This window comes from Notamacropus eugenii, chromosome 1, assembly GCF_028372415.1.
Source record: "Notamacropus eugenii isolate mMacEug1 chromosome 1, mMacEug1.pri_v2, whole genome shotgun sequence".
NCBI classification, from domain to species: Eukaryota; Metazoa; Chordata; class Mammalia; order Diprotodontia; family Macropodidae; genus Notamacropus; species Notamacropus eugenii.
Window position 1 is genome coordinate 260,823,820 of NC_092872.1, and position 16,704 is coordinate 260,840,523.

Genomic DNA, 16,704 nt, shown 5'->3' on the forward strand with positions numbered 1-16,704 from the left:
GCTATGTGATGCAATGGATAGAGTGCCAGGCTGGAGTGAGATAGACCTGAGTTCAAATCTGGCGTCAGACACTTATCAACTTGTGACCTTGGGCAAATCACTTTACTCTGTTTGCCTCAGTTTGCTCATTTGTAAAATGAGCTGGAGAAGAAAACAGGAAAACACTCCTTTATCTTAAGAAAACCCCAAATGGGGTCATGAAAAGTCAGACATGACTCAAAAATGACTGAACAACAAAGCCCCTCTTTTATCACTCTACCACTATCATTGCAAAAGCAGACTACATCACACTGAGGACACCATTTTGTATTTTCCTTTTGTTCTTGGGTTGCTAAAATAAAAAGGTAAAAAATTCATCATTTAGTGGTGAGCCTCTCCACATTGTTTGCCTTTTCCTTAGTTTGTTGCTAAGGTTATTTCAGAAATCTGTGGAATCTTTTCTTTAAGATTTTCTTTTTATGTAGAACCTATACAGAATTGTATGCAGTCGTGGGGAGGGAGGGGAGTAGTGGGGGGTAGGTGTGGGGGGGATAAAATCTCAATTGTATGGCAGTGATTGTTAAACATTAAAAAATAATAAAAAATAAATAAATAAAAAAAATTTAAAAAAAGATTTTCTTTTTATGTCTGTGTGTACTTGGCAATTATACACAAACTTATCAACATAAAGAGAAGAAAAAGGAAGGATTGCATAAAAAATTATGTTTGTTTTGTTACATAATTTGTTTTTTAAAGAACATACACATCCACATACACAAATAGATCCATACTCTTCTTGGCATAAACTTCCAGAATTTGTACTCCACTAGCATAAATTTTGGGAACTTATGTCACAATGAGGCATCAGAGCAAGACTTCTATTGAAGTGACTTACTACAAAACTTAAAGTCTTAGTATTTGTGCATTGCTTTTTAGGATAAAAGCATTTTCATTCTCTTTCTTCCATTCCTATGAGATGGGCAGAGTAAGTGGTATTATTTCTATTTTGTAGATTAGAAGACTGAAGTTTAGATAAGCTAACTTTCTTTCCCAAAGTCATATAGTAGTGGTAGTAGTAGTAGTAGTAATGAAGTCAGCCTAAAAACTCAGGGCATTTGACTTTTAGCCCAGTATTCTTAGGTCATGCCCTAGACCACATTGCTTCACATGAGTGTAAATCCCATAGCAAATGGAGTGTTTATAATAGAAAAAATTTGGAGAAAACAAAAGCAAAATCATAGCTGAATTACTTTGCTTGGTATTTCAGGAAACTGCTGTAACAAGCAGCGTGGATAACAAGCCAGTTTTGGATTCAGAAACACCTGGACATATTCTGCTCCTGAGATCGTGGGCAAGTCATTTAACCTTGTCATGACCCAGGAAATTTTCTAAGATTTTATGTCACAGAATAGCTACAACTGTGGATTGGCAAAGAGAATTCCATACCTGCAGTTCCCTATACCAGTGAAGTCCCAGGTTCAGATTTTTGATGATGATAATGGCTAGATCTTGGATTAATGTTATAATTTATTTTAGTTTTTGAACATTTTTCTTCTGAGCAGTAATAGACTATAGGATCCTTGAGGGCAGGTAGATATATTTTATCTCCCCTAGGAGTTAACATCATGCTCAGCACACAGTGGTATTTAATAAAGCCTTGTTGTATTTGTGTTTGTAAACAGCCCCCATTTCAGGATTTATGTTATTGAACCCTATCACTTTAAGAAGGCAAAAAAAATTGTATTTCATAGATGAGAAAACAAGATTAAATGTCCATGATCATCTGCTCTATCAACATTATAGTACATTGCAGTTTAATAGTTGGTGGCAGCTGAATAAACACCACTTTACACCAAGTACAATGTTTGCCTTATAGATTTCCAAGCTGGAAGTGACCTTAGGCATCTTCTTCATTAACCCCCCCCATTTTTTCAGATGAGGAAGCCAAACCCAAGAGAAATTCAGTGTCCTGTCTGAGCTCGCCTGCCATAATTCAAGATTTTTTGGATGACTTAGAGTCATTCTTGTTGTTACTGTTGTTTAATCAGAAAATATCAAGCAATTGCCGTATCAAGACCATTTGTATGTTTTATATTTACATTGCTTTTTGTCTTATAGAGGAAATATCGATATGAGTGAGATAACTAAGCCAAAGGAAAACACAGCTGATTATTTGTTCACCTAATACAGTCTAACCCTTTCTTTTGAGACCTATGAACCTACAATAATCTCTTATCCCCAAAATTTAAGATTTTAAATTCTATTTGAAGTAAAAGAAGAACTAAGAACCCATTCATAGTTTTTAAAATGACTTCATGAAAGCTAAGAAACAAGCTTATAAGTCAACGAATTGAAAAGTTTAAAAAATCAATTTAATTAGCCTCACCGATTCATATCTTCCTTACTAATGTCCCCCTCAGAGTCAGACGATGAAGCACCTAGGAAAGAGGGAAGAGAGACATGAGATTTTTATCCTAATTTCTTAAATTTTGATTTACAGGCAATTCATGACCTGTATTTCTTAACCAAGAGGCAGTAGAGAGAAAGTTGGCTTTGAGTTCAGGAAGGTCTGGTTTCAAGTCTGGCCTCTGATGCATTCTGGGTATGTGTGCAGAAATGCTTGGGCCCTCAGGACATTCTTTAAAATCAATAAGTTATGGATTTGTGGAGAGAGAGAGCATCACATTGGGAGTTACCCACACTGATAAAATCTACTTCCCCAAAGATCTTAAAACTTAAAACAATTGCTTTAGTCTTCTAGTTTTCCTATATTTAGAACTCTTGCTGCATGTAATGAGAATTTAGGAATGACTGTCATTAGATTAGCCAGCCACAGGGTGCTGCTCTGCAAAGTAATGGCACTTTTCCAGTATCCATAATTCACTTTAGTCCATAAGGTACAGATTTAAGAAAGTGCTTAAAGTAGATTTCAAACATAGTAGCTGTATGTGTATGCCCCTTTGTCTAGCCCTAATATTAATAACGTGGAATTGATTATTTCGTTGTAGTTTTTTTCAAAGTAACGGTGTTTGTTATCCTTTTGCCAAAACCATAAAAACAGTAGCAGCAAAATCTCAGCACCATTACCAGAACTCTGATATTTGGCTTACTGATAATTCACTGGCACCTCAAAGAGGTGAGGTCAAAGGTTTCCAGACAGATTCTATCTGTTAAAGAACAATCCCCAGAGAAAGTCTGGGGTTTTAGAGAAACCTCTCTAAAAATTTAAAAGATTAAAAAACTTAAACCAGAAATATAATAAACCAGAGTAGCTTCCTGCTTGCAGAATGATACTACAAAACTCATTAACACTGCTCAATGAAAACCTGTGCTCAATTTTTTTTACCTTCTATATAAATTTCTGCAGATGTTGAATCTGTCCCGTAGATGTTGGAAGCAAAACATGAATAACGTCCTGTGTCATCCTCAAAGGCTTCAGTGATGGTCAGCGAGTGCAGGTTTCCAGCCTGGGTGATTTGAACGTCAGGCGAGTTTTCCAGTTCCTTCCCTTCACAATACCACCTGTGAGAGAAGAGAGGGCTGCCTCACACAGGGCCCAGCACAAGCGACCCCTGGGGCAAGATCAAGTAGGAATGAAAACACTAAACAGCTGAATTTATCACTGATGGCATTATTATGATGATAAAGAGAGAGTGCAATTGAGGCCATGTGATACTGTGATATACATGGTATACATGGTGTACTTGTTACTTGTGGAATTTAAAAGCTCCTCCTTTTAAGGTTAACACAAGTCCTAAAAGAAGGTCCAATAAACAAACAAATGAAAGGATGGGAACCTGAACTCACCAAATAACCTCAAAGGCTTCATTTTTTTTGCAGTAAATAAAACTCTTTAATCTAATCTGGAGATAATATAAAAGTCAAAGGTATAGAGTATGGATGACTACTTAATTCTTAAAAACTCCAAGGGAACCCTGATGACTACATCTGAGATGGCAAAATTAAAGTGAATTCAGTAACTTGGGCCAATAGAATAAAGCAAGGCATCATTGTAGGATCATAGATTGAGATATGAAGGACTTCAGAAATCCAGCGGTTCCTAACTTGTGGTCCACGGACAGATTTCAGGAAGTCCATAAACTTGCAGGGGGAAAACATTACATCTTTATTTCAAAATAATTGGTTTCCTTCATAATCTATTATTTTTTAAAATTTTATTCCCTTAAAATATTATTCTGAGAAGAGATGTGTAGGCTTTACCAGGTTGCCAAAGGGGTCTAAGACACAGAAAAGGTAAAGAACCTCTAATTTGGTCCAACTCCCTCATTTTATAGATGAGAAAACTGAGACCCAGAAAGATCAAGTATTTGCCCAAGTTCACACAAGGTCCCACTCCAAATTCACTATTCATTCCACTGGACCACCACTTCAAGTGCCCCCTCCTGGTCATGTTCCCGGCTCCCTGATTTTGAAACTGGTCCACACACAGTCTGTTATTTTCCTCTAAGGCAAATCCCTCGATGCCCTTGATTCCCTCCCAAGATGTTGCTCCAGTAGTTATCACCCCTTTAATTGGTCACCCACCTCTAGTTCCTTCCCTATGGAATATGCTTTAACTTCCTCTTAAAAAATGACCTTCCTTTCCCCTTCTCCAGCTACAGAAATCTTACCTGTATTTTTATAAACAGATTCTCTTTCACACTCAGATTTTGTTTTTAAATTAAACTTCTTTCAGGGCTATGTATTTGCTTACATGTATTTAGGGGATTTTGTGCCCATCTAATAAATCATGGTTACTAGATAGTACTGCTTTCTGAGGGCAGACTACATATTGATCTCTCCATCCCTACATATACCACATACCCATAAAATTACTTGGTTTGAGGGTACAGGTCAGGGAAACTGGTCAGGGATCCTGAAAGCCCCTTAGGTTATTATTGGCCCCAGCTCTAGGAGGCCAGAAGAGTGTAATGAATAGAGGGTTGTATTTGTAAAAGGAAAAACTTGCCTTTGAATCTGAGCTCTGACAATAGTTGTGTGATCTGGACAAGTCATTAGACCTATCTAAACCAGTTTCTTTATCCGTAATACTGAGTGTATGATAGCTATAATAACCACTTTAAGAGGCTGTTGTGAGGCTGAAATGGTGTCCCAAACGTCTTAGTGTAGTTTTAATCCACTAAAGCTTAGCTATTAAAAGCTAACTATTAAGTTTATAATTTTTTTAAAAAATGGAATTCTAAAAAGCATTTTTTAGAATAATAAATAAATAAATAAAAATAAAAATCTCCAGACTAGGTGGTTGCTATTGAGGGAGACCAAGGCTGGTGGATGTCTTGAGCTCAGGAGTTGTGAGTTGTAGTGCGTTAAGCTGATCTATTGTCTACACTAAGTCTGGCACCAATATGGTGATCACTGGGCTACCTAAAGAGGAGTGAAGTGGCCCAGGTTGGAAGTAGAGCTTATCAAAACTCCTGTGTGAATTGGTAGTAGGATCAGGTCTGTGAATGGTCACTGCAAGTCCTACCTGGGTAAGAGAAGGAGACTTGGTCTCAGAAGAAAAAAAAAGAAAATCAAACTCAGTGATCTTAGATTGTTTTCCCAATGATCTAATTTTATTTCCCAGTGTACATATTCCCTAATGTCCATAAATATGTTTTTCTCATTCTCATATTGATCCCTTATATTTCTCTCACATGGAATGTCCCTCCTTTTTGTCTTAGCAGATTTCTGCCTTTAAGACTCAACACAAATCCCCATAAAGCCTTCTTTTGTGAATCTTTCAATGATCTTCTCTTTCTCTGAATTCTTATTGTATTCACAGTCTATATATGTTACTGCTTAGCACTTTGATGACATAGGGTTAAACTCTTAAAATTGTTTCACACTTACATATATCGTCTCCCAACTAGGGGTATGTTGGCAGGGCTTAGTCGTTGACCCTGTTTTGTTCAACATTTCTATCAATACTTGGATGGAAGCACCGATGGCAGTTTGTGGAAGACAGATGACATGAAGCTTGATGCCACATTAGGTGGCAGAACTATCATCCAAAAAGATCTTGACAGGCTGGAAGACTGGGTCATATTTAAAAGCCACAATGAAGTGATTTAATAGGGATAAACACAAGGTCTTGCAATTAATTTAAAATAAACTGTCTGATTCCAGAAGGGAAAAACGTGGTTTGACAATAGTTCATAAAAAAAAACTTGAATGTTTTAGCAGATGGCATGCCCCATACACACCAACAGTGTGACAGGGCAACCAAAAACCTAACATGATTTGAGGCTAACAGAATTCCAGCATTCAAAGGAAGGTAGATATTATTCCAGTTGCAGCCTTCCCTGGTCTGATCTGATCTTGAATATTGCGTTAGTTATTACTAAAGGGCAAGGTATAAGCATGTCCAAGGGAGGGAGGCTGAGATGTTGAAGGGCTCAAAACCATGTCATAAGTGAATGGGGTGAAGATTGTTCCCAGTAGACTGTAAGGACCTTGAGGAGATGCTGCTTTTGTTTTTATTTTTGGATTTCTAGTGTCTAGCACAGTGCAGGGTATATAGCAGATACTTTGTACCTATCAAAGGTATGATGTTGCCACATTCAGAGATGAACTTGGTGGGATAGGATGCTGTATAGAAACTGCTTTAAGCTTTGAGCTCACCCTCTCCAGAGATGGAGATGGTACCTACTTCAGCTTGTTGCTGAACTGAACTAGAGATATTAGCCTGGATAAGAAGTAAATTAAAGTGACATGATTGCCTACTTCAAATACCTGAACAGGTATCATGGAAGTAGTATTAAACGTGTTCTTGGATCCTCAGGGCTGAACGTCAGCCAATGGGTAGAAATAACAGTGAAGTAGATTTCGGTTCAACATAAGGAAGAGCTTCTTAATGATTAGAGCTGTTAAAAATAGAAGGACAGCTTTTGTGGGTAACAAATTCCCAGGCACCAGAAGGGTTTAAGCAGAGGCTACATGACCACTGGTTGGGGATGTTACGGAGAGGAATCATCTATTAAACAGGAGTCTTGGACTAGATTCATTCCCATGTGCCAAGCACTGAGGATATGAAGAACAAATATTTAAAGTCCCCTGTCTTCAAGATGTTTCCATTATATTAAGCAGAAATAGAAAATTAAATACACAGAGAGGTGTAAGAGAAAGACCCCAGGCTTTAATTACTCCACCCAAGCCCACTCCTGTTTTTTAAATATAGGCCTCTGTTCTTTGCCTCTTAAAGCTTGTTGTTGTTTTTTTCTTCTCTTAAGCGAGAGTATTAGAATAGGCTGCAACTTCATAAGCTTCAAAAAAGTCAGGAGGGTGAGCTGCCTGAGGACTGGTAGCTGGAGCCCATGCCAGATTTTACAGACAGCTGAACCTGGTGAAGACAGAAGTCCTTGCTTGGCCCAGGAAAGACGTGAATCAAAGGCAGCCAAAAGGGAGTGACAGTAACTCATCCATTGACTATGCCACACTCAGAACTTAACTTGGTGGGAAAGAATGCTATATGGAAACTACTTTAAGCTTGAGCTCACTCTCTCCTGGCATGGAGACTATGTAGGGGAAAGTGTTCCTCTTAGATGTTGGGTGGAGGGAGAATTCTGTTTGAATTTCTGTTCCTGAACTATATTTTCAGTAAATATCCCTTTTGTAAAAGATAATTGATGATAATTAGTTAAATAAAAATAGCTAATAACTGGTGGTTGACACTGGGGAGAACACACTTGACTAGGGACTCAAGCTAATGGTATTAAAGAAAGACAACTCCTAACCACTCAGAGTTACTCCTAGATCCCTGAGGGGGGGGATAAGGCTTTGCTCTGGAGGACCCATCTTATTGGTGCAGATGGGAATTAGGAAGAGCATTTCCTAAGTCTGTAAATGCTACACAGTTATATGTCAACAGATGTGACAGAAAAGTTGAAGATAACTTAAAGGCTGAAAAATTAGGTGACTAAAAGAATGGTGGTGCCCTCGACAAAAATAGGGAAGTTGAGGATGGGAGGACTATGGAAAAGATAATGAGCATGCTGTGTTTGAGACCCCTGTGGAACATTCAATTGGAGATATGCGTTTTAGTGATTAGTGATACAGTATTTGAACTCAGGAAGACTAAGGCTGACTTTATTGATCTGGATGTTGTCTGAATTGAGATAGTTTAATTCATGGGAGCTATTGAAATCATCAAGAGAAGGAATATTAAGGGAAAAGAGAAGACCCAGGACAGAGCCCTGTGGTAAATCCACAAAAAGCCAATGAAGCATGGATGATGAATCAGTAAAGAAGTCTGAGAAAGAATGGTCAGGCAGGAGAAGGTGCAGGAGAGAAAAAGAGCAGTTTTACAAAAAGGAACAAGGTCACATTTTGAAAGACTGGCTAAATCTTGCAGAAAGATCAAGAAGGATAAGAACTGAGAAAAGGCTGTTAAATCTGGCAATTCAGAGATCAGTGGAAGCCTTTGGGGAGAGGGGTTTCAATTGAAAGATGAAGTTGGAAGCCAGATTGCAAAGGGTTCAGAAATGAGAGGGGGCTGTGTGTGAGAAAACAGAGGCAGTGTGTAAAGGTGGCTTTTTCTACTTTAGCTGGGAATGAACTTGAGGAGCTGGAAGAATCTGGGAATTTTTATAAGAAAAAGAAAAGCAGTGAGGAGGTAAAGAGATTGAAAATTAAGAAGAAAAAGGGGTTGATCAATGTGGCAAATTCATGTGAGGATGGGATTGAGAGAGGTCAGCATTGGCATGGGGAAAAAAAGCTACTTCTTCCTTCACAAGTAGAGCAAAGGACGAGAGAATGAAAAATGATGGTGAGGTGATTTAAAGCATAGGATAGGAAGAAACCTAGTTTGAGATGAATGGCTCCAATTATTCAGTGGAGTGAGACAGATTCTTCTATTGAGGGGTGAAGAGGAAATGATGTAGGTTGCAGAAGAGAGAAGAGAAAGTTGTAACAGATACTGAGAAGAGTAGGGTAAACTCAATCAGAGGAGAGTAAAAGTATTGGTGTGTTGATCTATGGGACCACTGAGATGACATAACATAAATTTGTGTACCCAATCTGCAAGGTTGCATGACTTCTTCCATTCAATAGCATATGGGAAGAAGTGGAAAAGAGAGTGGGAATAATCCAGAACTGGGGTTTGGAAAGGGAAGAACAGGTGAGTAATGAGGCAAATGGAAAGATGGCTGGATGTTATGGTCAGAGGAATTTCAGTTATGGATTATGGAAATGGGTCATAACAGGGTCATGATGAAATTGAGAGTAAATCTTTGGGAGGCAGAGCCAAGATAACAGGGTAAAATGAATATTTTTTTCTGAGTTCTCCCAATCCACTCCTCTAAACAACTTTAGAAAATGTGTCAAACTGAATTCTGAGCAGGATCACCAACAAGAAGTCACAGCAAGTCTTTTTTCCAGCCAAGAACCACTTAAGAGGGCAGAAAGATAGATCTGTGGACACTGGAATGGGGGCTGGCTGGGAGTGCAACGTGGTAGAAATAGTACCAGGAGTAGACCTTAGAGGCAGGGTAGTACAGTAGTGGCAGCTGTGGCCCCAAAAGATTTTTAGTTTAGAACACTGGGATAATTCTAATAAGATGAAAATGAGTGGTGGAGGGAGAGAATGACTATTCTCTCTAAGATTTTGTAGTAGAGGAAAGTAATACATAGTTTGATAGATACCAGGTGCATATAACACACAGGGACATTAAGGAACTGAACACCTGATCAGAAAGAGATTCTAGGAGGTCCCTGTGCTAACACTGGTTATTTAGCATATGTGTCATTTAGCAGCTCTGTTGTCTATTACCTAGTTCCAGAGTTGAGGGGAGCAGTTATAATAGTGAGGGAGTAGCAGACCTAGCTGGGTAAGGACCAGAGCACAGACCAGGAGGTCAGTGACCAGACTATTCCCTAAATCATACCACTTTGAAAGTATAAAAGTTTGACAGACCTCACTGTGAAAGCACCAGAAAGACATAAAAGACTAAAACTTAGACCAATCATCCCTCAGACAGGTAAGCAGAACTCAACTTTAATATAAAGTTCAAAGTAAAACAAAAAGACTGGGAAAAATGATCAAACACCAACAAATAATCTGACCATTAAAAGTTATTACAGTGACAGAGAAGCTCAAGACACAAACTCAGAAGATAATGATTTAAAAACATCTACAAGCAAGGCCTCAAAGAAAAATGCAGTTTGGACACAAGCCCAATAAAAATTCTAGAAGGGCTAAAGAAAGAGATAAAAAAGAACCCCCCCAAAAAAAGATTTTAAAAATTAAATAATAGCAATAGAGGAAAGATTGGGAAAAGAAATTAGAGCAATGCAAGAAAATTATGAAAACAAAAATTAACAGCTTGGTAAAAAGGCACAAACATTAGAAGAAAATAACTCCTTTAAATCAGAATAGACCACATGGCAAAAAACAAAAACAAAAACAAAAAAACAACCCAAAATTTCACTGAAGAAAATAACTTCTTATAAATTAGAATTAATCAAATGGAAGTCAATCATTCCACAAAACATCAAGAACAATGAAACAGAGTAAAAAGAATGAAGAAATAGAAGAAAATGTGAAATATCTCATAGAAAAACAACTGAATTGGAAAATAGGTTGAGGAGAGATAATTTAAGAATCTTTGTACTACTTGACAGCCATGGTCAAAAAAGAGCCTAGACATCATATTTTAAGAAATTATAAAGGAAGCTTGTCCAGATATCGTACAATTAGAGGGCAAAGTAGAAACTAAAAGAATCCAACAGTCACCTCCCAAAAGAGATCTCAAAATGAAAACTCATAGGAGTATTATTGTCAAATTTTAGAGCTCTCAAGTCAGGAAAAAATACTGTAAGAAGCTAGAAAGAAAAACTCAAGTACCATGGAACCACCATCAAGGATTATATAATATATAGCAGCTTTTACATTAAAGGAGTGGAGAGCTTAGCATATGATATTCTAGAAGGCAAAGTAGCTAGGATTACAACCAAGAGTATCTTGTCCAATAAAACAATATAATACTACAAGGGAAAAGTGGATATTTAGTGAAATAAAGGAGTTTCAAGCATTCTTGATGAAAAGACCAGAACTGAATAGAAAATTTGATATTCAAACACAACACTCAAGAGAAGCATAAAAAGGTAAGCATGAAATGAAAATCATAAAGGACTTAATAAGGTTAAACTGAACATTCCTATATGTGAGGATGCTATATGTAATCCCTAAGAACTTATTATCATGAGGGCAGTTAGAAGGAGTCTACTTAGAGAAAATGGATGGATGTGAGTCTGTTATGTTGGGATGATCTCAAAGAATAATGGAAAGGTTAGAAAGAGGAATGCCCTAGGAGAAGGGGGACAGGAGAAGAAAAATGGGGAAAATTATCTTGCATAAAAGGAGGTGTCCAAGGCAGAGTTTTTAACTATGGAGGGGAAAAAGGAGGAGAGGGAAGTGAACGACACATGAACCTCACTATCATCTGAACTGGTTCAAAGAGGGAGGCACACAGCTGGGTATAGAAATTCATCTTACCAAATAGAGGAATAGGAAGAGAAGGGATGATAAGAGGGAGGGCATATTAAGGGAAACAGTGGTCAGAACCAAAACAGACTTCTAAGGAGGGGACTGGGTAAAAAAAGAGAAAGATAAATGGAAGAAAATAAGGTGGAGGGAAATACAAAGCAATCATAACTGTGAGCATGAACTTATCCATAAACCCAAATAAATAGCAAAATGGACAAGAAACAAGAATCCAACAATATGTTGTTTACAAGAGACATACTTGAAACAGAAAGACACAGAGATTGTTAAAATAAGGGACTGGAGCAAAATCTATTATGCTTCAGTTGAAATAAAAAAACCTGTGTTTGGCAGCACTAAGAGTAGAGATTGAGAAAATCAAGAGGATATTTGGAAGGACATCAACATACAAACTGAAGTCTACAAGCAAAAGGGCAGGGTTTGGGGTAGAGAGGAAGACTATGAATCAGGCACTGAACTCCTTGAGAAAGGAGAAGGAATGATCTAGATGCCAACTGATCAACTACAAGAGTTTAGATAGGGTGATCAATCTGGATGGAGTAATTCTTTTTTTTTTTTTTAACACACTTTATAACAGATAAAGCAATTCAAACTATTGGTCAGGTGATACATCTTTTTAAAGCATTTACAATATGGGCCACAAAAGAATTTTTTTTTTAAACATTAACCAACTGAGACACAGATAATATTTATGTTGCTAACTTCAACAGCTCTTGACCTAATTGTCTCCACAGTATTACTAAGAATTAAAGGACCCTAACTTAATGTTGTTGGTCTAAAGTCCTATGCCTAATAGCTTAATTTTAGACAACCTCGGATGTTCCCCTACCCATAATCTATAATTGAATAGATCTGGTATTAAGCTTACAAACTTTTTGACTATAGGAAATTGCCACCAATAGTAAGGACATTGCAGGGAAACAGTATCACCCCAACTTCATGTCAGTTCCAGGCAGCATTAGATTATCCACTTGCGTTCAGTCAGGCTTAAAGTCTGCCAGGTGTCAGTGGGGAAATTGAGTCAGGAGCATCCTACCTCAGCCCAGGCTGAACAGCTGCTCTCCCACCCTTCCCTTGAGATCACCTATGCAGTTCATACCAGCATCTCATCAGCTTACTGGCATCATGTATTGGCGGCTCAGATTGCCTTTCTTGCTACCCATACAGTCACTTCCCATAGCATCTAAAAATGGCAAGTTCCAATAACCAGGTTTCAAATATGTTTATAGTTTCACTTTGGCTAAGGAACATCTGTTGAGACAAGTCTTAAGTGTCTTACATGTCTTTCTATACATGTTCTAGTTCCTGATTAAATGGCAATCATAAAATCATATTCGCCATTAAAACCTTGACTTTTCCATCAATTCCAAATTTTACCCGAGGTTACCTTCCTCTAGGAAATTTAGACTGAAATTCTTTTCTACAAACTAAAGATGCCATTGATTTATTCTCAATAATTAATTCAGTCTCTTGTTTTAATGCTAATTGCTTTTACCTCACTTTGTAACATGTCCAATTTTTCTCCCTATCACTCCCCTCCCCCCCCCCCGCTTCCTAATACCTTGCATTCTGATTACTGCTTCCCTCAATGTACCCTCCCCTCTTGGATGGAGTAATTCTTTTTTTTTTTTTTCAGGTTGTAAAGAGTTTATTAAAGCATATTTCTATATCATAGATGGGAAGACTGGTATCCCAACAACATATGGACAGAAGATGTACAGGTTTGTCCAATGCTTTACATTCATTCAATGCTATTATGAGAATTAGAGCACTGAGTTTCCTGACTTAACTGGTATCTGTTATTTTTTTTTAATTTTTTTAAATTTTTTTTATTTTTTAATGTTTAACAATCACTGCCATACAATTGAGATTTTGTCCCCCCCCCATCTACCCCCCACTACCCCCCTCCCTCCCCAAGACTGCATACAATTCTGTATGGATTCTACATATACTTTCCTATTGAGTATATTTTCACTATAGTCATGCTATGTAGTCAGACTAAAATAAATGAAAGAAATCGTGTAACAAATCAGAACATGATACACAAGCACATACACATACATAAACATGATCTGCTACATTTTGTGAGTGACTTCCATATTTCTTTCTCTGAGTGTGGAAGGCATTTTGCCTTGAGAACCACCTTTGGGATTTTTTTTTTTTTATAAGAAGTTTTTGCGTTATTACAAAAATCTAAGTCTACCAGAAAAAACTCTCACACACTGTGGTCGTTGCTGTGCATAAAGTTCTCCTGGTTCTGCTCCTTTCACTCAGCATCAGGTCATATAAGTCCTTCCAGGCCTCTCTGAAGTCTTCTTGTTCATCATTTCTTATGGCACAATAGTACTCCATTACATTCATATACCATAATTTATTCAGCCATTCCCCAATTGATGGACATCCCCTTGACTTCCAGTTTTTGGCAACTACATAGAGTGCTGCTATAAATATTTTTGTACATGTGGGACCCTTTCCCATTTTTATGATCTCTTGGGGATATAGTCCTAGTAGTGATATTGCTGGGTCAAAGGGTATGCACATTTTTGTAGCCCTTTGGGCATAGTTCCAAATTGCTGTCCAGAATGGTTGGATGTGCTCGCAGCTCCACCAACAATGAATTAGTGTTCCAACTCTCCCACATCCTCTCCAGCATTTATCATTTTCTTGTTCTGTCATGTTTGCCAATCTTATAGGTGTGATGTGGTACCTCAGAGTTGTTTTGATTTGCATCTCTCTAATCAATAGTGATTTAGAGCATTTTTTCATATGATTATAGATAGCTTTAATTTCTTCCTCTGAAAATTGCCTGTTCATATCCTTTGACCATTTATCAATTGGGGAATGACTTGTATGATTATACATTTGGGTCAGTTCTCTATATATTCTAGAAATGAGGCCTTTATCCCTGAGCTTAGCTGTAAAAATTCTTTCCCAATTTACTACATCCCTCCGGATTTTGGTTGCATTGGGTTTGGTTGTGCAAAAACTTCTCAGTTTAATGTAATCAAAGTTAGGATGGAGTAATTCTTAAAGGAAAAGAGGCTAATGAATGAATGGTAGAGGAAGAGTCTGGAAGTGGTAGTGAGGCACAAGAAGCATGCCTACTCCATCTTCTTGCCCATTAGGAAGAGGGACGTGAATGAAGGTATATTGCATAATGAAGAGGGGAGCCAGGGGTGCAGTACCTTGTAGGGGAAGTCAGGTTTCTCAGTGTGAGAAGAAAGGAGGATATGAGAAAGGTTTAATATGAAGGGAAGTTTTTGATAAGCCTGTAAAGTTAGGATGGAACCAGATTGTGATGGATTTTAACAGCCAAGCATTAGAGTTTATATGTTCTCCTGGAGGCAAGAAGGAGCCAAAGGATCTTTTCAAAGCCCTTTAAGGTCTTTTCCAATTTTAAAAGTCTCTGATTCTAAACTGCAATCTCCTGGAGATCATGACTAGTATCTCATTCTTCCTATATACTTCACAATGCCTAACACATTGCTGGACACATAGTAACAGCAAAATAAATAGTTCTTAGTTATTATATGTTATGTCATATTATATATTAATTATTAATAGTCAATACAGATTTTCATGTAGTAAAGGCTTAATCATAAGAGGATATCCTTTTGTATTCAAGTGAAAAGCTCCTATTCTCACCTCCAGGATTGGGTGACTTTTTTCACCTTGAGAATACAGTTGCCTTTGAGCTAACATGCAGCCATAACATCAAAACTACCCTTTGTTACTCCTCCTGTACTCCTCTGACCCTATTACATGCTTAGAAGATTCTGAGATCTGAATGACAGTGCTTGACTAAGATGATGCTGGTTTTGATGAATGGTTTTTCCTTTTACCTCCTTAATTGTATTTCTAATTGTATTACCTCCTTAATTCTATTTCTAGTACATTAACTTAAAAATGGGTATTGCAAAGGGAAGGAGTAGGCTCAGAGTCTAAAAAGCACAGAGCCCAATAAAGTCCCATGGAATTCACAGGAGCCATATAATACATGTGAAGTACATGGAAAATATAAAATTGTAACACCATATAGGATTGTTTTAATTGTTTGGATAATATTCATCTTCCTTTCTGAGTTAATAAATACTGTGTGTCTAGAATGGAAACGTTCTTATAAGCACGAAGGATATTGACTTAGAAACAGGTGGTAGAATGATAAAACTCTGTCACAAACATTTCTTCCTGACCTAGAGGGCAACACTAGCTTCTATGCAGGTCAGACTGTACAAGTACAACCAGCATATACCATTCCATCTTTAAAACCAATGAAAGTGCTCAGACATAACAAGTCATGCAGCTCTTAGACTTCATTATAACTCATTCAGCTGTAGTGAACACTTCTGAGAAAGTTAAAACACATTGTACTTAAGCACCTGCCTATTTATATGTTAGGAAATGCTTTCATAGACATGCCTTGTTGTTAGGCCTTTCAATTCTCAGGGCGCAGGGTGGCAGTGGATGCCAGAAGGGATTCATAAGTAACCAAGCGGAAATGGTTTAGAAAATATAGGGATCCATCTGAATGATAAAGAAGAGTCCATCTCTAATCAGTCAAGGGGACAGAGTCTAGATCTGCTTATTTGACTGGGTATTAAGTAGCAAGCTACTCAACTGGGATGGAAAAGATACCAAAGAGGGACATACTTCTCAGCAGATGAGTCCTCTAATTGCTCACTCCGCCTTGCTGGTAAGGCTATTTCTTATCTCTGATCTGAATTGCTGCCTGAATAAATATTATGATACTTTAAATTCAGGATTTCAGAATCTAATTTAAATGAATTATTGTGTCCCCCTACCAAAAAAGATGATTAACACTGATTATTAGCACTTTAAGATAGGATCAATACAATCTCAAATTAGCATACCAAGCTTTCCTTTCATATTGCCACAAGTTAACAGAAAAGCAGGAAGGCATGGTGGCTGAGGCAAAGCTTGCACGGAGATCAGTTTGGCCAGCTTGATTTTAAAATGGCTCAATTTTTTTTTTTAAACTCTGTAAGGGGATAAGTAATATTTGAAACACTGCCTAAAATGTGTTGTGTCAAACAGGTATATTTCCATATATCTCCAGGCTCCTAAAATATCTCTTCTGTATAAAAAATCCCCTTAGTCTTACTGAGTTGCCACTTAGATGTTCAGCCTTGTCCCTACACACAAAGATACGTTAGCTTTCTCTGTAGTGTCCTTTATTTTGGTTTCTTGTTTATCAGTGTCTT

General features: G+C 37.6%; 1 protein-coding gene across 1 annotated transcript in view; it reads right to left on the bottom strand.

The window, feature by feature from the left end:
- MYPN (myopalladin) overlaps positions 1-16,704 on the bottom strand; it is a 116,267-nt gene that overhangs the window by 60,016 nt on the left and 39,547 nt on the right. Inside the window, exons 3-4 of the mRNA XM_072628803.1 lie at positions 3,326-3,501; positions 2,366-2,417 (exon numbers count right to left, since the gene is read on the bottom strand). Of these exons, the coding sequence (XP_072484904.1) occupies positions 2,366-2,417; positions 3,326-3,501 (228 nt within the window). The remainder of the gene's footprint in view (positions 1-2,365; positions 2,418-3,325; positions 3,502-16,704) is intronic.